Genomic DNA, 27,063 nt, shown 5'->3' on the forward strand with positions numbered 1-27,063 from the left:
ACACTATTATATTATACAGAGAACAGTATATCACCCATCATATATATCTACAGTACAGCACTGTATATACTATTATATTATACAGAGAACAGTATATCACTCATCATATATATATATATCTACAGTACAGCACTGTATACACTATTATATTATACAGAGAACAGTATATCACACATTATATATCACTACAGTACAGCACTGTATACATTATTATATTATACAGAGAACAGTATATCACCCATCATATATCTCTACAGTACAGCACTGTATACACTATTATATTATACAGAGAACAGTATATCACCCATCATATATATCTACAGTACAGCACTGTATACACTATTATATTATACAGAGAACAGTATATCACCCATCATATATATCTCTACAGTACAGCACTGTATATACTATTATATTATACAGAGAACAGTATATCACTCATCATATATATATATATCTACAGTACAGCACTGTATACACTATTATATTATACAGAGAACAGTATATCGCTCATCATATATATCACTACAGTACAGCACTGTATACACTATTATATTATACAGAGAACAGTATATCACCCATCATATATATCACTACAGTACAGCACTGTATACACTATTATATTATACAGAGAACAGTATATCACCCATCATATATATCACTACAGTACAGCACTGTATACACTATTATATTATACAGAGAACAGTATATCACCCATCATATATATCACTACAGTACAGCACTGTATACACTATTATATTATACAGAGAACAGTATATCACCCATCATATATATCACTACAGTACAGCACTGTATACACTATTATATTATACAGAGAACAGTATATCACCCATCATATATATCACTACAGTACAGCACTGTATACACTATTATATTATACAGAGAACAGTATATTACCCATCATATATATCTACAGTACAGCACTGTATACACTATTATATTATACAGAGAACAGTATATCACCCATCATATATCACTACAGTACAGCACTGTATACACTATGATATTATACAGAACAGTATATCACCCATCATATATATCTCTACAGTACAGCACTGTATACACTTATATTATACAGAGAACAGTATATCACCCATCATATATATCTACAGTACAGCACTGTATACACTATTATATATATATCACTACAGTACAGCACTGTATACACTATTATATTATACAGAGAACGGTATATCACCCATCATATATATCTACAGTACAGCACTGTATACACTATTATATATATATCACTACAGTACAGCACTGTATACACTATTATATTATACAGAGAACAGTATATCACCCATCATATATATCACTACAGTACAGCACTGTATACACTATTATATTATACAGAGAACAGTATATCACCCATCATATATATCTACAGTACAGCACTGTATACACTATTATATTATACAGAGAACAGTATATCACCCATCATATATAGCTCTACAGTACAGCACTGTATACACTATTATATTATACAGAGAACAGTATATCACCCATCATATATATCACTACAGTACAGCACTGTATACACTATTATATTATACAGAGAACAGTATATCACCCATCATATATATCTACAGTACAGCACTGTATACACTATTATATTATACAGAGAACAGTATATCACCCATCATATATATCTACAGTACAGCACTGTATACACTATTATATTATACAGAGAACAGTATATCACCCATCATATATATCACTACAGTACAGCACTGTATACACTATTATATTATACAGAGAACAGTATATCAATCATATATATCTCTACAGTACAGCACTGTATACACTATTATATTATACAGAGAACAGTATATCACCCATCATATATATCTACAGTACAGCACTGTATACACTATTATATTATACAGAACAGTATATCACCCATCATATATCACTACAGTACAGCACTGTATACACTATTATACAGAGAACAGTATATCACCCATCATATATATCACTACAGTACAGCACTGTATACACTATTATATTATACAGAGAACAGTATATCACCCATCATATATCTCACTACAGTACAGCACTGTATACACTATTATATTATACAGAGAACAGTATATCACCCATCATATATCTCACTACAGTACAGCACTGTATACACTATTATATTATACAGAGAACAGTATATCACCCATCATATATATCACTACAGTACAGCACTGTATACACTATTATATTATACAGAGAACAGTATATCACCCATCATATATATCACTACAGTACAGCACTGTATACACTATTATATTATACAGAGAACAGTATATCACCCATCATATATCTCTACAGTACAGCACTGTATACACTATTATATTATACAGAGAACAGTATATCACCCATCATATATCTCACTACAGTACAGCACTGTATACACTATTATATTATACAGAGAACAGTATATCACCCATCATATATATCTACAGTACAGCACTGTATACACTATTATATTATACAGAGAACAGTATATCACCCATCATATATATCACTACAGTACAGCACTGTATACACTATTATATTATACAGAGAACAGTATATCACCCATCGTATATATCACTACAGTACAGCACTGTATACACTATTATATTATACAGAGAACAGTATATCACCCATCATATATATCTACAGTACAGCACTGTATACACTATTATATTATACAGAGAACAGTATATCACCCATCATATATCTACAGTACAGCACTGTATACACTATTATATTATACAGAGAACAGTATATCACCCATCATATATATCTCTACAGTACAGCACTGTATACACTATTATATTATACAGAGAACAGTATATCACCCATCATATATCACTACAGTACAGCACTGTATACACCATTATATTATACAGAGAACAGTATATCACCCATCATATATATCACTACAGTACAGCACTGTATACATTATTATATTATACAGAGAACAGTATATCACCCATCATATATATCACTACAGTACAGCACTGTATACACTATTATATTATACAGAGAACAGTATATCACCCATCATATATATCACTACAGTACAGCACTGTATACATTATTATATTATACAGAGAACAGTATATCACCCATCATATATATCACTACAGTACAGCACTGTATACACTATTATATTATACAGAGAACAGTATATCACCCATCATATATATCTCTACAGTACAGCACTGTATACACTATTATATTATACAGAGAACAGTATATCACCCATCATATATATCTCTACAGTACAGCACTGTATACACTATTATATTATACAGAGAACAGTATATCACCCATCATATATATCACTACAGTACAGCACTGTATACACTATTATATTATACAGAGAACAGTATATCACCCATCATATATATCACTACAGTACAGCACTGTATACACTATTATATTATACAGAGAACAGTATATCACCCATCATATATATCTCTACAGTACAGCACTGTATACACTATTATATTATACAGAGAACAGTATATCACCCATCATATATATTACTACAGTACAGCACTGTATACACTATTATATTATACAGAGAACAGTATATCACCCATCATATATATCACTACAGTACAGCACTGTATACACTATTATATTATACAGAGAACAGTATATCACCCATCATATATATCTACAGTACAGCACTGTATACACTATTATATTATACAGAGAACAGTATATCACCCATGATATATATCTCTACATTACAGCACTGTATACACTATTATATTATACATAGAACAGTATATCACCCATCATATATATCACTACAGTACAGCACTGTATACACTATTATATTATACAGAGAACAGTATATCACCCATCATATATATCACTACAGTACAGCACTGTATACACTATTATATTATACAGAGAACAGTATATCACCCATCATATATATCTCTACAGTACAGCACTGTATACACTATTATATTATACAGAGAACAATATATCACCCATCATATATATCACTACAGTACAGCACTGTATACACTATTATATTATACAGAGAACAGTATATCACCCATCATATATATCTCTACAGTACAGCACTGTATACACTATTATATTATACAGAGAACAGTATATCACCCATCATATATATCTCTACAGTACAGCACTGTATACACTATTATATTATACAGAGAACAGTATATTACCCATCATATATATCTACAGTACAGCACTGTATACACTATTATATTATACAGAGAACAGTATATCACCCATCATATATATCTACAGTACAGCACTGTATACACTATTATATTATACAGAGAACAGTATATCACCCATCATATATATCACTACAGTACAGCACTGTATACACTATTATATTATACAGAGAACAGTATATCACCCATCATATATATCTCTACAGTACAGTACTGTATACACTATTATATTATACAGAGAACAGTATATCACTCATCATATATATCACTACAGTACAGCACTGTATACACTATTATATTATACAGAGAACAGTATATCACCCATCATATATCTCACTACAGTACAGCACTGTATACACTATTATATTATACAGAGAACAGTATATCACCCATCATATATATCACTACAGTACAGCACTGTATACACTATTATATTATACAGAGAACAGTATATCACCCATCATATATATCACTACAGTACAGCACTGTATACACTATTATATTTTACAGAGAACAGTGTATCACCCATCATATATCACTACAGTACAGCACTGTATACACTATTATATTATACAGAGAACAGTATATCACCCATCATATATATCTACAGTACAGCACTGTATACACTATTATATTATACAGAGAACAGTATATCACCCATCATATATCTCACTACAGTACAGCACTGTATACACTATTATATTATACAGAGAACAGTATATCACCCATCATATATATCTCTACAGTACAGTACTGTATACACTATTATATTATACAGAGAACAGTATATCACTCATCATATATATCACTACAGTACAGCACTGTATACACTATTATATTATACAGAGAACAGTATATCACCCATCATATATATCACTACAGTACAGCACTGTATACACTATTATATTATACAGAGAACAGTGTATCACCCATCATATATCACTACAGTACAGCACTGTATACACTATTATATTATACAGAGAACAGTATATCACCCATCATATATCACTACAGTACAGCACTGTATACACTATTATATTATACAGAGAACAGTATATCACCCATCATATATATATATCTACAGTACAGCACTGTATACACTATTATATTATACAGAGAACAGTATATCACCCATCATATATATCTCTACAGTACAGCACTGTATACACTATTATATTATACAGAGAACAGTATATCACCCATCATATATATCTCTACAGTACAGCACTGTATACACTATTATATTATACAGAGAACAGTATATCACCCATCATATATATCACTACAGTACAGCACTGTATACACTATTATATTATACAGAGAACAGTATATCACCCATCATATATATCACTACAGTACAGCACTGTATACACTATTATATTATACAGAGAACAGTATATCACCCATCATATATATCACTACAGTACAGCACTGTATACACTATTATATTATACAGAGAACAGTGTATCACCCATCATATATCACTACAGTACAGCACTGTATACACTATTATATTATACAGAGAACAGTATATCACCCATCATATATATATATCTACAGTACAGCACTGTATACACTATTATATTATACAGAGAACAGTATATCACCCATCATATATATCACTACAGTACAGCACTGTATACACTATTATATTATACAGAGAACAGTATATCACCCATCATATATATCTCTACAGTACAGTACTGTATACACTATTATATTATACAGAGAACAGTATATCACTCATCATATATATCACTACAGTACAGCACTGTATACACTATTATATTATACAGAGAACAATATATCACCCATCATATATCTACAGTACAGCACTGTATACACTATTATATTATACAGAGAACAGTATATCACCCATCATATATATATCTACAGTACAGCACTGTATACACTATTATATTATACAGAGAACAGTATATCACTCATCATATATATCTCTACAGTACAGCACTGTATACACTATTATATTATACAGAGAACAGTATATCACCCATCATATATCACTACAGTACAGCACTGTATACACTATTATATTATACAGAGAACAGTATATCACTCATCATATATATCTCTACAGTACAGCACTGTATACACTATTATATTATACAGAGAACAGTATATCACCCATCATATATATCTCTACAGTACAGCACTGTATACACTATTATATTATACAGAGAACAGTATATCACCCATCATATATATCACTACAGTACAGCACTGTATACACTATTATATTATACAGAGAACAGTATATCACCCATCATATATATCTCTACAGTACAGCACTGTATACATTATTATATTATACAGAGAACAGTATATCACCCATCATATATATCTCTACAGTACAGCACTGTATACATTATTATATTATACAGAGAACAGTATATCACCCATCATATATATCACTACAGTACAGCACTGTATACACTATTATATTATACAGAGAATAGTATATCACCCATCATATATATCACTACAGTACAGCACTGTATACACTATTATATTATACAGAGAACAGTATATCACACATTATATATCACTACAGTACAGCACTGTATACATTATTATATTATACAGAGAACAGTATATCACCCATCATATATCTCTACAGTACAGCACTGTATACACTATTATATTATACAGAGAACAGTATATCACTCATCATATATATATATATCTACAGTACAGCACTGTATACACTATTATATTATACAGAGAACAGTATATCACTCATCATATATATATATATATCTACAGTACAGCACTGTATACACTATAATATTATACAGAGAACAGTATATCACTCATCATATATATCTCTACAGTACAGCACTGTATACACTTTTATTATACAGAGAACAGTATATCACCCATCATATATATCTACAGTACAGCACTGTATACATTATTATATTATACAGAGAACAGTATATCACCCATCATATATATCTCTACAGTACAGCACTGTATACACTATTATATTATACAGAGAACAGTATATCACCCATCATATATATCACTACAGTACAGCACTGTATACACTATTATATTATACAGAGAACAGTATATCACCCATCATATATATCTACAGTACAGCACTGTATACACTATTATATTATACAGAGAACAGTATATCACCCATCATATATATCACTACAGTACAGCACTGTATACACTATTATATTATACAGAGAACAGTATATCACCCATCATATATATCTACAGTACAGCACTGTATACACTATTATATTATACAGAGAACAGTATATCACCCATCATATATATCACTACAGTACAGCACTGTATACACTATTATATTATACAGAGAACAGTATATCACCCATCATATATATCACTACAGTACAGCACTGTATACACTATTATATTATACAGAGAACAGTATATCACCCATCATATATATCTCTACAGTACAGTACTGTATACACTATTATATTATACAGAGAACAGTATATCACCCATCATATATATCTCTACAGTACAGCACTGTATACACTATTATATTATACAGAGAACAGTATATCACACATCATATATCACTACAGTACAGCACTGTATACACTATTATATTATACAGAGAACGGTATATCACCCATCATATATATCTACAGTACAGCACTGTATACACTATTATATATATCACTACAGTACAGCACTGTATACACTATTATATTATACAGAGAACAGTATATCACCCATCATATATATCACTACAGTACAGCACTGTATACACTATTATATTATACAGAGAACAGTATATCACCCATCATATATATCTACAGTACAGCACTGTATACACTATTATATTATACAGAGAACAGTATATCACCCATCATATATATCTCTACAGTACAGCACTGTATACACTATTATATTATACAGAGAACAGTATATCACCCATCATATATATCACTACAGTACAGCACTGTATACACTATTATATTATACAGAGAACAGTATATCACCCATCATATATATCTACAGTACAGCACTGTATACACTATTATATTATACAGAGAACAGTATATCACCCATCATATATATCTCTACAGTACAGCACTGTATACACTATTATATTATACAGAGAACAGTATATCACCCATCATATATATCTACAGTACAGCACTGTATACACTATTATATTATACAGAGAACAGTATATCACCCATCATATATATCTACAGTACAGCACTGTATACACTATTATATTATACAGAGAACAGTATATCACTCATCATATATATCACTACAATACAGCACTGTATACACTATTATATTATACAGAGAACAGTATATCACTCATCATATATATCACTACAATACAGCACTGTATACACTATTATATTATACAGAGAACAGTATATCACTCATCATATATATCACTACAATACAGCACTGTATACACTATTATATTATACAGAGAACAGTATATCACCCATCATATATATCTCTACAGTACAGCACTGTATACACTATTATATTATACAGAGAACAGTATATCACCCATCATATATATCACTACAGTACAGCACTGTATACACTTATATTATACAGAGAACAGTATATCACCCATCATATATATATCTACAGTACAGCACTGTATACACTATTATATTATACAGAGAACAGTATATCACCCATCATATATCTCACTACAGTACAGCACTGTATACACTATTATATTATACAGAGAACAGTATATCACCCATCATATATATCACTACAGTACAGCACTGTATACACTATTATATTATACAGAGAACAGTATATCACCCATCATATATATCACTACAGTACAGCACTGTATACACTATTATATTATACAGAGAACAGTATATCACCCATCATATATATCACTACAGTACAGCACTGTATACACTATTATATTATACAGAGAACAGTATATCACCCATCATATATATCTACAGTACAGCACTGTATACACTATTATATTATACAGAGAACAGTATATCACCCATCATATATATCACTACAGTACAGCACTGTATACACTATTATATTATACAGAGAACAGTATATCACTCATCATATATATCTCTACAGTACAGCACTGTATACACTATTATATTATACAGAGAACAGTATATCACCCATCATATATATCACTACAGTACAGCACTGTATACACTATTATATTATACAGAGAACAGTATATCACCCATCATATATATCTACAGTACAGCACTGTATACACTATTATATTATATAGAGAACAGTATATCACCCATCATATATCACTACAGTACAGCACTGTATACACTATTATATTATACAGAGAACAGTATATCACCCATCATATATATCTACAGTACAGCACTGTATACACTATTATATTATACAGAGAACAGTATATCACCCATCATATATATCACTACAGTACAGCACTGTATACACTATTATACAGAGAACAGTATATCACCCATCATATATATCTCTACAGTACAGCACTGTATACACTATTATATTATACAGAGAACAGTATATCACACATTATATATCACTACAGTACAGCACTGTATACATTATTATATTATACAGAGAACAGTATATCACCCATCATATATCTCTACAGTACAGCACTGTATATACTATTATATTATACAGAGAACAGTATATCACTCATCATATATATATATATCTACAGTACAGCACTGTATACACTATTATATTATACAGAGAACAGTATATCACCCATCATATATATCACTACAGTACAGCACTGTATACACTATTATATTATACAGAGAACAATATATCACCCATCATATATATCACTACAGTACAGCACTGTATACACTATTATATTATACAGAGAACAGTATATCACCCATCATATATATCACTACAGTACAGCACTGTATACACTATTATATTATACAGAGAACAGTATATCACCCATCATATATATCTCTACAGTACAGCACTGTATACACTATTATATTATACAGAGAACAGTATATCACCCATCATATATATCACTACAGTACAGCACTGTATACACTATTATATTATACAGAGAACAGTATATCACCCATCATATATATCACTACAGTACAGCACTGTATACACTATTATATTATACAGAGAACAGTATATCACCCATCATATATATCACTACAGTACAGCACTGTATACACTATTATATTATACAGAGAACAGTGTATCACCCATCATATATCACTACAGTACAGCACTGTATACACTATTATATTATACAGAGAACAGTATATCACCCATCATATATATATATCTACAGTACAGCACTGTATACACTATTATATTATACAGAGAACAGTATATCACCCATCATATATATCACTACAGTACAGCACTGTATACACTATTATATTATACAGAGAACAGTATATCACCCATCATATATATCTCTACAGTACAGTACTGTATACACTATTATATTATACAGAGAACAGTATATCACTCATCATATATATCACTACAGTACAGCACTGTATACACTATTATATTATACAGAGAACAGTATATCACTCATCATATATATCTCTACAGTACAGCACTGTATACACTATTATATTATACAGAGAACAGTATATCACCCATCATATATATCACTACAGTACAGCACTGTATACACTATTATATTATACAGAGAACAGTATATCACCCATCATATATCTACAGTACAGCACTGTATACACTATTATATTATACAGAGAACAGTATATCACCCATCATATATATATCTACAGTACAGCACTGTATACACTATTATATTATACAGAGAACAGTATATCACTCATCATATATATCTCTACAGTACAGCACTGTATACACTATTATATTATACAGAGAACAGTATATCACCCATCATATATATCTACAGTACAGCACTGTATACACTATTATATTATACAGAGAACAGTATATCACTCATCATATATATCTCTACAGTACAGCACTGTATACACTATTATATTATACAGAGAACAGTATATCACCCATCATATATATCTCTACAGTACAGCACTGTATACACTATTATATTATACAGAGAACAGTATATCACCCATCATATATATCTCTACAGTACAGCACTGTATACATTATTATATTATACAGAGAACAGTATATCACCCATCATATATATCACTACAGTACAGCACTGTATACACTATTATATTATACAGAGAATAGTATATCACCCATCATATATATCACTACAGTACAGCACTGTATACACTATTATATTATACAGAGAACAGTATATCACACATTATATATCACTACAGTACAGCACTGTATACATTATTATATTATACAGAGAACAGTATATCACCCATCATATATCTCTACAGTACAGCACTGTATACACTATTATATTATACAGAGAACAGTATATCACTCATCATATATATATATATCTACAGTACAGCACTGTATACACTATTATATTATACAGAGAACAGTATATCACTCATCATATATATATATATATCTACAGTACAGCACTGTATACACTATAATATTATACAGAGAACAGTATATCACTCATCATATATATCTCTACAGTACAGCACTGTATACACTTTTATTATACAGAGAACAGTATATCACCCATCATATATATCTACAGTACAGCACTGTATACATTATTATATTATACAGAGAACAGTATATCACCCATCATATATATCTCTACAGTACAGCACTGTATACACTATTATATTATACAGAGAACAGTATATCACCCATCATATATATCACTACAGTACAGCACTGTATACACTATTATATTATACAGAGAACAGTATATCACCCATCATATATATCACTACAGTACAGCACTGTATACACTATTATATTATACAGAGAACAGTATATCACCCATCATATATATCTACAGTACAGCACTGTATACACTATTATATTATACAGAGAACAGTATATCACCCATCATATATATCACTACAGTACAGCACTGTATACACTATTATATTATACAGAGAACAGTATATCACCCATCATATATATCACTACAGTACAGCACTGTATACACTATTATATTATACAGAGAACAGTATATCACCCATCATATATATCTCTACAGTACAGTACTGTATACACTATTATATTATACAGAGAACAGTATATCACCCATCATATATATCTCTACAGTACAGCACTGTATACACTATTATATTATACAGAGAACAGTATATCACACATCATATATCACTACAGTACAGCACTGTATACACTATTATATTATACAGAGAACGGTATATCACCCATCATATATATCTACAGTACAGCACTGTATACACTATTATATATATCACTACAGTACAGCACTGTATACACTATTATATTATACAGAGAACAGTATATCACCCATCATATATATCACTACAGTACAGCACTGTATACACTATTATATTATACAGAGAACAGTATATCACCCATCATATATATCTACAGTACAGCACTGTATACACTATTATATTATACAGAGAACAGTATATCACCCATCATATATATCTCTACAGTACAGCACTGTATACACTATTATATTATACAGAGAACAGTATATCACCCATCATATATATCACTACAGTACAGCACTGTATACACTATTATATTATACAGAGAACAGTATATCACCCATCATATATATCTACAGTACAGCACTGTATACACTATTATATTATACAGAGAACAGTATATCACCCATCATATATATCTCTACAGTACAGCACTGTATACACTATTATATTATACAGAGAACAGTATATCACCCATCATATATATCACTACAGTACAGCACTGTATACACTATTATATTATACAGAGAACAGTATATCACCCATCATATATCTCTACAGTACAGCACTGTATACACTATTATATTATACAGAGAACAGTATATCAATCATATATATCACTACAGTACAGCACTGTATACACTATTATATTATACAGAGAACAGTATATCACCCATCATATATATCTCTACAGTACAGCACTGTATACACTTATATTATACAGAGAACAGTATATCACCCATCATATATATATCTACAGTACAGCACTGTATACACTATTATATTATACAGAGAACAGTATATCACCCATCATATATCTCACTACAGTACAGCACTGTATACACTATTATATTATACAGAGAACAGTATATCACCCATCATATATATCACTACAGTACAGCACTGTATACACTATTATATTATACAGAGAACAGTATATCACCCATCATATATATCACTACAGTACAGCACTGTATACACTATTATATTATACAGAGAACAGTATATCACCCATCATATATATCTACAGTACAGCACTGTATACACTATTATATTATACAGAGAACAGTATATCACCCATCATATATATCACTACAGTACAGCACTGTATACACTATTATATTATACAGAGAACAGTATATCACTCATCATATATATCTCTACAGTACAGCACTGTATACACTATTATATTATACAGAGAACAGTATATCACCCATCATATATATCACTACAGTACAGCACTGTATACACTATTATATTATACAGAGAACAGTATATCACCCATCATATATATCTACAGTACAGCACTGTATACACTATTATATTATATAGAGAACAGTATATCACCCATCATATATCACTACAGTACAGCACTGTATACACTATTATATTATACAGAGAACAGTATATCACCCATCATATATATCTACAGTACAGCACTGTATACACTATTATACAGAGAACAGTATATCACCCATCATATATATCTCTACAGTACAGCACTGTATACACTATTATATTATACAGAGAACAGTATATCACACATTATATATCACTACAGTACAGCACTGTATACATTATTATATTATACAGAGAACAGTATATCACCCATCATATATCTCTACAGTACAGCACTGTATATACTATTATATTATACAGAGAACAGTATATCACTCATCATATATATATATATCTACAGTACAGCACTGTATACACTATTATATTATACAGAGAACAGTATATCACCCATCATATATATCACTACAGTACAGCACTGTATACACTATTATATTATACAGAGAACAATATATCACCCATCATATATATCACTACAGTACAGCACTGTATACACTATTATATTATACAGAGAACTGTATATCACTCATCATATATATCTACAGTACAGCACTGTATACATTATTATATTATACAGAGAACAGTATATCACCCATCATATATCTCTACAGTACAGCACTGTATATACTATTATATTATACAGAGAACAGTATATCACTCATCATATATATATATATCTACAGTACAGCACTGTATACACTATTATATTATACAGAGAACAGTATATCACCCATCATATATATCACTACAGTACAGCACTGTATACACTATTATATTATACAGAGAACAATATATCACCCATCATATATATCACTACAGTACAGCACTGTATACACTATTATATTATACAGAGAACTGTATATCACCCATCATATATATCACTACAGTACAGCACTGTATACACTATTATATTATACAGAGAACAGTATATCACCCATCATATATATCACTACAGTACAGCACTGTATACACTATTATATTATACAGAGAACAGTATATCACCCATCATATATATCTCTACAGTACAGCACTGTATACACTATTATATTATACAGAGAACAGTATATCACTCATCATATATATCACTACAGTACAGCACTGTATACACTATTATATTATACAGAGAACTGTATATCACTCATCATATATATCTACAGTACAGCACTGTATACACTATTATATTATACAGAGAACAGTATATCACCCATCATATATATCACTACAGTACAGCACTGTATACACTATTATATTATACAGAGAACAGTATATCACCCATCATATATATCACTACAGTACAGCACTGTATACACTATTATATTATACAGAGAACAGTATATCACCCATTATATATATCTCTACAGTACAGCACTGTATACACTATTATATTATACAGAGAACAGTATATCACCCATCATATATCTCTACAGTACAGCACTGTATACACTATTATATTATACAGAGAACAGTATATCACCCATCATATATCACTACGGTACAGCACTGTATACACTATTATATTATACAGAGAACAGTATATCACCCATCATATATATCACTACAGTTCAGCACTGTATACACTATTATATTATACAGAGAACAGTATATCACCCATCATATATATCACTACAGTACAGCACTGTATATACTATTATATTATACAGAGAACAGTATATCACCCATCATATATATCACTACAGTTCAGCACTGTATACACTATTATATTATACAGAGAACAGTATATCACCCATCATATATATCACTACAGTACAGCACTGTATATACTATTATATTATACAGAGAACAGTATATCACCCATCATATATATCACTACAGTACAGCACTGTATACACTTATATTATACAGAGAACAGTATATCACCCATCATATATATCACTACAGTACAGCACTGTATACACTATTATATTATACAGAGAACAGTATATCACCCATCATAGATATTTCTACAGTACAGCACTGTATACACTATTATATTATACAGAGAACAGTATATCACCCATCATATATATCACTACAGTACAGCACTGTATACACTTATATTATACAGAGAACAGTATATCACCCATCATATATATCTACAGTACAGCACTGTATACACTATTATATTATACAGAGAACAGTATATCACCCATTATATATCACTACAGTACAGCGCTGTATACACTATTATATTATACAGAGAACAGTATATCACCCATCATATATATCACTACAGTACAGCACTGTATACACTATTATATTATACAGAGAACAGTATATCACCCATCATATATATCACTACAGTACAGCACTGTATACACTATTATATTATACAGAGAACAGTATATCACCCATCATATATATCTCTACAGTACAGCACTGTATACACTATTATATTATACAGAGAACAGTATATCACCCATCATATATCTCTACAGTACAGCACTGTATACACTATTATACAGAGAACTGTATATCACCCATCATATATCACTACAGTACAGCACTGTATACACTATTATATTATACAGAGAACAGTATATCACCCATCATATATCACTACAGTACAGCACTGTATACACTATTATATTATACAGAGAACAGTATATCACCCATCATATATATCACTACAGTACAGCACTGTATACACTATTATATTATACAGAGAACAGTATATCACCCATCATATATCACTACAGTACAGCACTGTATACACTATTATATTATACAGAGAACAGTATATCACCCATCATATATCACTACAGTACAGCACTGTATACACTATTATATTATACAGAGAACAGTATATCACCCATCATATATCTCTACAGTACAGCACTGTATACACTATTATATTATACAGAGAACAGTATATCACCCATCATATATATCACTACAGTACAGCACTGTATACACTATTATATTATACAGAGAACAGTATATCACCCATCATATATCTCTACAGTACAGCACTGTATACACTATTATATTATACAGAGAACAGTATATCACCCATCATATATATCACTACAGTACAGCACTGTATACACTATTATATTATACAGAGAACAGTATATCACCCATCATATATATCACTACAGTACAGCGCTGTATACACTATTATATTATACAGAGAACAGTATATCACCCATCATATATATCACTACAGTACAGCACTGTATACACTATTATATTATACAGAGAACAGTATATCACCCATCATATATATCTACAGTACAGCACTGTATACACTAATATATTATACAGAGAACAGTATATCACCCATCATATATCACTACAGTACAGCACTGTATACACTATTATATTATACAGAGAACAGTATATCACCCATCATATATATCACTACAGTACAGCACTGTATACACTATAATATTATACAGAGAACAGTATATCACCCATCATATATATCACTACAGTACAGCACTGTATACACTATTATATTATACAGAGAACAGTATATCACCCATCATATATATCACTACAGTACAGCACTGTATACACTATTATATTATACAGAGAACAGTATATCACCCATTATATATATCTCTACAGTACAGCACTGTATACACTATTATATTATACAGAGAACAGTATATCACTCATCATATATATCTACAGTACAGCACTGTATACACTATTATATTATACAGAGAACAGTATATCACCCATCATATATATCACTACAGTACAGCACTGTATACACTATTATATTATACAGAGAACAGTATATCACCCATCATATATATCTCTACAGTACAGCACTGTATACACTATTATATTATACAGAGAACAGTATATCACCCATCATATATCTCTACAGTACAGCACTTAATACACTATTATATTATACAGAGAACAGTATATCACCCATCATATATATATCTACAGTACAGCACTGTATACACTATTATATTATACAGAGAACAGTATATCACCCATCATATATATCTACAGTACAGCACTGTATACACTATTATATTATACAGAGAACAGTATATCACCCATCATATATCTCACTACAGTACAGCACTGTATACACTATTATATTATACAGAGAACAGTATATCACCCATCATATATATCACTACAGTACAGCACTGTATACACTATTATATTATACAGAGAACAGTATATCACCCATCATATATATCTACAGTACAGCGCTGTATACACTATTATATTATACAGAGAACAGTATATCACCCATCATATATATCTCTACAGTACAGCACTGTATACACTACTATATTATACAGAGAACAGTATATCACCCATCATATATATCACTACAGTACAGCACTGTATACACTATTATATTATACAGAGAACAGTATATCACCCATCATATATATCTCTACAGTACAGCACTGTATACACTATTATATTATACAGAGAACAGTATATCACCCATCATATATATCTCTACAGTACAGCACTGTATACACTATTATATTATACAGAGAACAGTATATCACCCATCATATATATCACTACAGTACAGCACTGTATACACTATTATATTATACAGAGAACAGTATATCACCCATCATATATATCTCTACAGTACAGCACTGTATACACTATTATATTATACAGAGAACAGTATATCACCCATCATATATATCACTACAGTACAGCACTGTATACACTATTATATTATACAGAGAACAGTATATCACCCATCATATATATCTCTACAGTACAGCACTGTATACACTATTATATTATACAGAGAACAGTATATCACCCATCATATATCTCTACAGTACAGCACTGTATACACTATTATATTATACAGAGAACAGTATATCACCCATCATATATATCACTACAGTACAGCACTGTATACACTATTATATTATACAGAGAACAGTATATCACCCATCATATATATCTCTACAGTACAGCACTGTATACACTATTATATTATACAGAGAACAGTATATCACCCATCATATATATCACTACAGTACAGCACTGTATACACTATTATATTATACAGAGAACAGTATATCACTCATTATATACTCCAGTACAGCGCTGAAATTATTTTCTTTTCGGAACACAGAGCTCTCTGCTGACATCACGACCACAGTGCTCTCTGCTGACATCTCTGTCCATTTTAGGAACTGTCCAGAGCAGCATATGTTAACTATGGGGATTTTCTTCTACTCTGGACAGCTCTTAAAATGGACAGAGATGTCAGCAGAGAGCCCTGTGGTCATGATGTCAGCAGAGAGCTCTGTGTTCCAAAAAGAAAAGATTTTCCTCTGTAGTATTCAGCATCTAATAAGTACTAGAAGGATTAAGATTTTTTAATAGAAATCATTTACAAATCTGTTTAACTTTCTGGCACCAGTTGATAAAAAAAAAAAAAGGTTTTCCTCCTGAGTACCCCTTTAATTAAAAGGAACCTGTCATCAGATTTTACCCTAAATAATGCTTTGCAACACGTTACCGTATATATATGGTAAAATCTTCTTCCTCACCATCCCTAGGGGGGAGATGTTCCTGCTAGCAGCAATGGTGATGATATACAGTTCGAAAGGTGTGCTCCAGCAGCCAGTAAGTAGTCCCTTGAGCGGGCAGCCATCCTCTCCTAATCCTATCTGCCCCCTTCATTGTGATTGACAGCTGTGTCACCACTTTGGTCCCTAAGCAGATGGAGCAGAGCGATGGGACCGCTGTCAATAACGCTGATTACAGCCTGGACTAGCAGAGGATGGCTCCCCCAAAGGACTACTTACCGGCCGGTGGAGCACACCTTTCAAATTTCATATCTTTACCATCAATGCCGGCAGAAATGTCAACTGGGCATGGTGAGGAAGAAGATTTCACCTATTTTAAAGGGGTACTCCGCTGCTCAGCATGTGGAACAAACTGTCTAGAGGCGACGACGGGAGCTCATGATATCATAGCCCCACCCTCTCATGACATCACGCCCCACCCCTTCAATGCAAGTCTATGGGAGGGGGCGTGACGCTGTCACGCCCCCTCCCATAGACTTGCATTGAGGGGGCGGGGCCTGATGTCATAAGGGGGCAGGGCTATGACGTCACAAGCTACCGGCTCCAGCGTTCGCAACAGTTTGTTACAAATGCTGAGCAGCGGAGTACCCGTTTGACGCGTTGTCACACATTTTATATGGTAGAATCTGATGACAGGATCTGTGACTAACTCCCAATCAAAATTTTACTATCATTAAATAGTTTAGGGTGCCCTGATCACACACCTTTTTACAGTTTCTTGATATGCCCTTCCGTTTCCAAGATAGGAGGGTTTATAATTTGTCTGACAATTTAGGGAATCTAAGGGCGTGAACTAAATTTTAATAATGGAAGTGACGGGCGGGATTATACAGTCAGGAGTATTTTTCATTGGGGGTCTTGTATGTCTAATACGCACCTCCTGACTGTATAACCCCGCCCATCACCTCATATTCATTCCCATTATTAAAATTAAGGGCGTATCAAGTATCTCTAAAAAGGTGTGTACTCAGGGCGGCCTACGCTATCTATTTTTGAGTGTTTTGCCACAGGTTAATGAGAACAGTGCAATGTTTAATTTTGCCTGTGATAGGGATAACAGGGGAATTAAAGGGGTACTCCAGTGGAAATATATATATATTTTTTTTAAATCAACTAGTGCCAGAAAGTTATACAGATTTGTAAATTACTTCTATTAAAAATCTTAATCCTTCCAGTACTTATCAGCTGCTGTATGCTCCACAGGACTGTTGAGACCCAATTAGCTCCTAGCAGGCTATAACTCCCCCTCCCCCTTACTACAATAAATAATTAAATAATAACTGACACAACAACAATTTAACTTTTCCGTGGGTGGGGATCGGCCACAGCTTTATTTATAAAATTACTTATATAAATAACAATTTAACTGTAACAAAGACACCGATTGGCTTCTTGCCAACCCGAGAGGTGCTGCCACACCGTCCTGTGTGGAGGTCTACCCCGGGTTGACCCCGCTTTCACCGTCTTCCTACCGCCAAGCTGTGACTTACAATAAACAAAGATACAAAAAAGGGAGGGAGGGCAAGATTGAGGGGGGGAAGGGAGGCACCACAGCTATAAATACCCAGGGGAGGGCCCCTGAAAGCCCGGGAAACTATTAAACCCCTGATTGGTGCACTCCTTCCCCCCACCCACATACCACATACCACTATAGCCACTGGCAAGTTTTACAGGCGGGGGAGGGGGCTAAAAACCTTGCCTGTATATTTCTTAACCCCTTACTGCTCACCAGTCAGGGGGCAAGCTAGTTATGCACAGCTTGCCCCTCCAGAAGTGGTGTTGTTCTATTCTGTCTGACCACAGTGCTCTCTGCTGACACCTCTGTCCCTGTCAGGAACTGCCAGAGCAGCAGAGGTTTGCTATGGGGATTTGCCCCTACTCTGGACAGTTCCTAACACGGACAGAGGTGTCAGCAGAGAGCACTGTGGACAAACTGGAAAGAGCTGCACAACTTCCTCTGTAGTATACAGCGGCTGATAAGTACTGAAAGGATTAAGATTTTTTAATAGAAGTAATTTACAAATCTGTTTAACTTGGAGCCAGTTGATATGAAATATTTTTTTCCCTCTGGAGTACCCCTTTAAACAGTAGCTTCTGGCTCCTCCCACAGATTACGGCTGATCGCTGGGTGTCTCCTGATTTAATGCAGATTCTCCCATTGCAGCCATAAAAGCTGTGGTATCCCAGAGCTGGTATTGAACTTATTCTCCAATAATATCCCCAACTTTTCTATACCTTTACCAGTCTAAATGGCGTCCCATCACATTGACTGCTCCGAATGTATTATTTTGATCTATTGGGACACCTACACCTTCCACATACAGAAGTTTTAGGACATCCCATTGTAAATCCATAGGCAGTAATATGGAATGAAGGCCCTCTTTGCAGTAACAACACCTCCCACATTTCTAAGGAGACTTTCTACAAGATTTTGGAGGTGTCGGACACTGATGTTAGATGAGAGGACCCAAAGGTTTTGGATGGGGTTGGGGTCCGGACTCTGTGCGGCCAGTCAGTTTCTTTCATGCCAAACTCCCCCTTCCATGCCTTTATAGACCCTGTTTTGTGCATCAGGACACAGTCATTCTGGAACACATAAGAGCCGAACCCAAACTGTTCCCCCAAAGTTGGCAGCTACAATTGTCCAGAATGTCTTGTTATGCTGAAGCTTTTAGCTTTTCCTTTACTTTAAGGGCCTAGGCCAAACCCCCCAAAAAACACTGCGCAGCATTATCCTCCTTTACACCTGTAAGTACACACAATGCTGTACACCTAGAACTACCCATTATTTCCCATGTTTGGACTGTATACACCTGTAGCAATATAGAATTGAATCATTATGAGGCATGTCCCAGTACAGTGGTCCCTCAACATACGATGGTAATCCGTTCCAAACGGACCATCGTTTGTTGAAACCATCGTATGTTGAGGGATCCGTGCAATGTAAAGTATAGGACAGTGGTCTACAACCTGCAGACCACCAGATGTTGCAAAACTACAACACCCAGCATGCCCGGACAGCCAACGGCTGTCCGGGCATGCTGGGAGTTGTAGTTTTGCAACATCTGGAGGTCCACAGGTTGAAGACCACTGGTAGAGGAAGTTGTACTCACCTGTCCCTGCCGCTCCGGACCGTCACCGCTCGTCACCGCTGCCCGGGATGTCGCCTTCCATCGCTGTCGCCGCGTCCCCGGGGTGTCCCCAACGCTCAGGCAAGGCCTCTGCTTCCCCGGCATCTTCGCTCTCCATCGCCGCCATCACGTCGCTACGTACACCGCTCCTATTGGATGACGGGACGGCGTGCGCAGCGACGTGATGATGACGATGGAGAGCGCCGACGATGCAGGGGATCCCGAAGAGGACGCGCCGGAGCCCCGAGGACAGGTAAGTGATCATCAGCGGACCACACAGGGCACCGTAAACGGCTGTCCGGTGGAAGCTGAAGCAGTCTGCGCTGCCGGATAGCCGTTTATGCGATGGCCCCGACATACAAAAGCATCGTATGGTGATGCCGCTTTCAACATACGATGGCCTCTGAGAGTCCATCGTATGTTGAAATGATCGTATGTCGGGGGGGTCGGGGTATATCCAAAATATAAAAGTATCCATAACAGATAAGGGAAAAAATTATACAAAGTATTTTAACAGCAAAACTTTGTACTATTTGTTTCTTAAATACATGTAAATGACTGATGTAGAAATAAGATAAAAGTAAAGTACATAAGGCCGTATTGTGACTCTCTGTGGGTTTGTAGTGACTTTGCTTACTAAACACCATAACTATGAATTCTGGGAAATACATGGCAGCAGATATGCTGAACCCTCCTCTTATCTGCCAAGTGCACCTTCCCGTAGACTGACTTATAGAGGAAATCTTCTTGTCTCTGTATCTTTATTGACTGCTCTCAGCTTCATGGGGCGAACAGATAACGTCATGTATCACCCGCAAAACTCCTCCTGGTTCCACATTCAGAGTCAGCAGGGTCATGTTACTTTCCCACAAAGAACCAATACACTTTATAGTGTTATGATGTAAAGGAGCATGTCAAAAGATGAACACGTGCAACCGCCAACGTTATTACTAGAATTTTTTGTGGTGGTATTGGTATTTTTGTTTTTACATTTTTTTTCAAGGCAGCTGAGGTCTGTTAGGGTAGTTTCTTGTGTAAATATTAATATCCCTGCTAATATCTCCTGTAGGTCACATCTGTAAGGCTCCATGTTTGAGCCAGTGGATTCCAAGTGGTTCCAATTGTAAATAAAAAGTATATAGCGCTGTCGACTATGCTATCTTTATACACTGCTCAAAAAAATAAAGGGAACACTTAAACAACACAATGTAACTCCAAGTCAATGACACTTCTGTGAAATCACACTCACTCAATGTCACATGCTGTTGTGAAAAAAGAACAGACAACCGGTGGAAATTATAGGCAATTAGCAAAACACCCCCAATAAAGGAGTGGTTCTGCAGGTGATGACCACAGATCACTTCTCAGTTCCTATGCTTCCTGGCTGATGTTTTGGTCACTTTTGAATGCTGGCGATGCTTTCACTCTAGTGGTAGCATGAGACGGAGTCTACAACCCACACAAGTGGCTCAGGTAGTGCAGCTCATCCAGGATGGCACATCAGTGTGAGCTGTGGCAAGAAGGTTTGCTGTGTCTATCAGTGTAGTGTCCAGAGCATGGAGGCGCTACCAGGAGACAGACCAGTACATCAGGAGACATGAAGGAGGCCGTAGGAGGGCAACAACCCAGCAGCAGGACCACTACCTCTGTCTTTATGCAAGGAGGAGCACTGCCACAGCCCTGCAAAATGACCTCTAGCAGGCCACAAATGTGCATGTGTCCACTCAAACGGTCATAAACAGACTCCATGACGGTGGTATGAGGGGCCGACGTCCACAGGTGGGGTTTATGCTTACAGCCCAACACTGTGCAGGACGTTTGGTATTTGCAAGAGAACACCAAGATTGGCAAATTCGCCACTGGCGCCCTGTGCTCTTCACAGATGAAAGCAGGTTCACACTGAGCACATGTGACAGATGAGACAGAGACACCATGGAGAACGTTCTGCTGCCTGCAACATCCTCCAGCATGACCGGTTTGGCAGTGGTTCAGTAATGGTGTGGGGTGGCATTTCTTTGGGGGGCCACACAGCCCTCCATGTGCTTGCCAGAGGTAGCCTGACTGCCATTAGGTACCGAGATGAGATCCTCAGACCCCTTGAGAGACCATATGATGGTGCGGTTGGCCCTGGGTTCCATGTGGCTGGAGTGTGTCAGCAGTTCCTGCAAGAGGAAGGCATTGATCCTATGGACTGGCCCGCCCGTTTTCCAGACCTGAATCTGATTGAGCACATGTGGGACATCATGTCTCGCTCCATCCACCAATGTCACGTTGCACCACAGACTGTCCAGGAGTTGGCGGATGCTTTAGTCCAGGTCTGGGAGGACATCCCTCAGGAGACCATCTGCCACCTCATCAGGAGCATGCCCAGGCATTGTAGGGAGGTCATACGGGCTCGTGGAGGCCACACACACTACCGAGCTTCATTTAGACTTGTGTTAAGGACATTACATTACATATAAGTTGGATCAGCCTGTAGTGTGGTTTTCCACTTTGATTTTGAGTGTGACTCCATATCCAGACCTCCATGGGTTGATAAATTTGATTTCCATTGATAATTTTTGTGTGATTCTGTTGTCAGCCCATTTAACTATGTAAAGACGAAAGTATTTCATACGATTAGTTCATTCATTCAGATCTAGAATGTGTTATCTTAGTGTTCCCTTTATTTTTTTTTGAAAAGTGTAGTCAATCTATAAAGGTCCTGTGCTCCCCACAGAGGCCTCTGATGTCTGACTCTGCTATTCCACATGGTTCTAATAATGGTATACTGACATATATAGCCCCATATACCATGGATGGGTGGCCAAACAGCGGCTCATAAACGGCATGCGGCTCTTTGCTTGGTGCAGAAGCCCTCTGCTCTGCAATTTTAAGTAGGGGCTACTTGCATACCAGTGACGTCAGCCAATGGCAACGTCTGTCTCCCTGCCTGTTGTAGAGAAGCAGGAGCAGAACAGCCGCTATGACGTCTGCTAAGTAAATAATTTAGGTCGGGGCAATATAGAGGGCTGCTACTACCACAGGTGGCTGCTACTATTTATATTTTTAAATTTTTATGTATGTGCATAAATCTCAAATATCTGAAGTCTATTGTGGCTCTTATGTTAAGCAATTTTGGCCACCCCTGGCATATGCCAAATAGATGCTTCAAATGCAGTAAGAATAGACCCCAACTGGTTTAATGACTAAAAGAATGTAAATGTTAAAGTGGCAGTAGGTTGCACAAAAGTTATTATATTGTTATTGTTGTTGGAGGTTTCTGAAATATAATATTTATAGTGGACTGGGAGGACTGGGCTGCTAAAGTGGTCGGTGCATATGCAGATTTACAATATAGTGGTCTTTCTGGATGTTTCCAAACAGAGATGGGCTTAAAATGTCTCATGATTTCGGATTCAAATGTTACTATTACATGCTTGTCATTCACATGAATGGATAACTATAAAATGCAGGGACTAGTAGGGTTTGCCAAAGCATGAAACACACTGGCATAGGGAATATGGAGGATCTCTGAGCAGAAAACCAATTTCCATGATGTCATTATGGCCTGTTATATGGAATCTGTCACCAGGTTTATGACCATATGTGTTAGTTTGTACTTTTCCATGTGTCTTCTACTGTATCATTTAAATGGATTCTTACATGAAGCGTTAATATAGTAATGTGCTGGACGACACTGCTTCTGCTCTACATTGCATAAACAGTACATTGGTTTTAATGGTTATGTGTTATTTCTCCTGTGGTGGCGCTGCAGGGGGATTTAATACTTTATGTTTATTTTCCCAAAATATCTTTGTCTTAATCTTGTGTTCTGCATGTAAGTGTAATACTCTTTGGATTAGTCTGTACACGACAGTCCTGAAATCCAGGGTTTCTGGTATCGCCATCTAATGTGCATCGAGTCTGCATTGGGTTCTCTACACCTACAGCATTGTTCTGCTGCTTTACAAATTTTTCTTATAGTCCTCCAGACTCCTTTTTATTAAGCCATCCAGATCAGCAAACTCCTCCTTTTAATATGACATTTTTTTGTAAGCACATACTTGTGCTTTCTGTTTCTTGTTTCATTTCAAAGTTAGATTTCACTTACTGCAGAGTAAATATTCTTTCCTGTATATAATATAAATATATATTTATATACTTATTTATATATATATATATATATATATATATATACACACATTTATACATTTATAATACAGTCACCGTTATATTTACCTTTTATATATTTTTTCTTTATTTGCACTTCCAGGTCAGGCACTACAAACTCTCTGCCTTTAGAAAGGTGTGCTATGCCATAGGCGGAGCCCCTAACCAGGTGGCAGGGAGTGCATCAGCCTTTTTTCTGCAGATATACCTCCTGGATGTAGCACAGGTAAGGTGTTTATATGTTAAATTGTATACACCATAGATTTAAAAATTAATGGCCTGG

At 34.6% G+C, this 27,063-nt stretch overlaps 1 protein-coding gene across 1 annotated transcript in view; it reads left to right on the forward strand.

Annotated features, from left to right (window-relative positions):
• The window catches only part of MFSD2B (MFSD2 lysolipid transporter B, sphingolipid), a 99,787-nt gene that overhangs the window by 2,479 nt on the left and 70,245 nt on the right, over positions 1-27,063 (forward strand). Inside the window, exon 2 of the mRNA XM_056564332.1 lies at positions 26,884-27,006. Coding sequence (XP_056420307.1) covers positions 26,884-27,006 — 123 coding nt within the window. The remainder of the gene's footprint in view (positions 1-26,883; positions 27,007-27,063) is intronic.

The sequence above is a fragment of the Hyla sarda genome, chromosome 3 (assembly GCF_029499605.1).
Source record: "Hyla sarda isolate aHylSar1 chromosome 3, aHylSar1.hap1, whole genome shotgun sequence".
In the NCBI taxonomy this organism is placed as follows: domain Eukaryota; kingdom Metazoa; phylum Chordata; class Amphibia; order Anura; family Hylidae; genus Hyla; species Hyla sarda.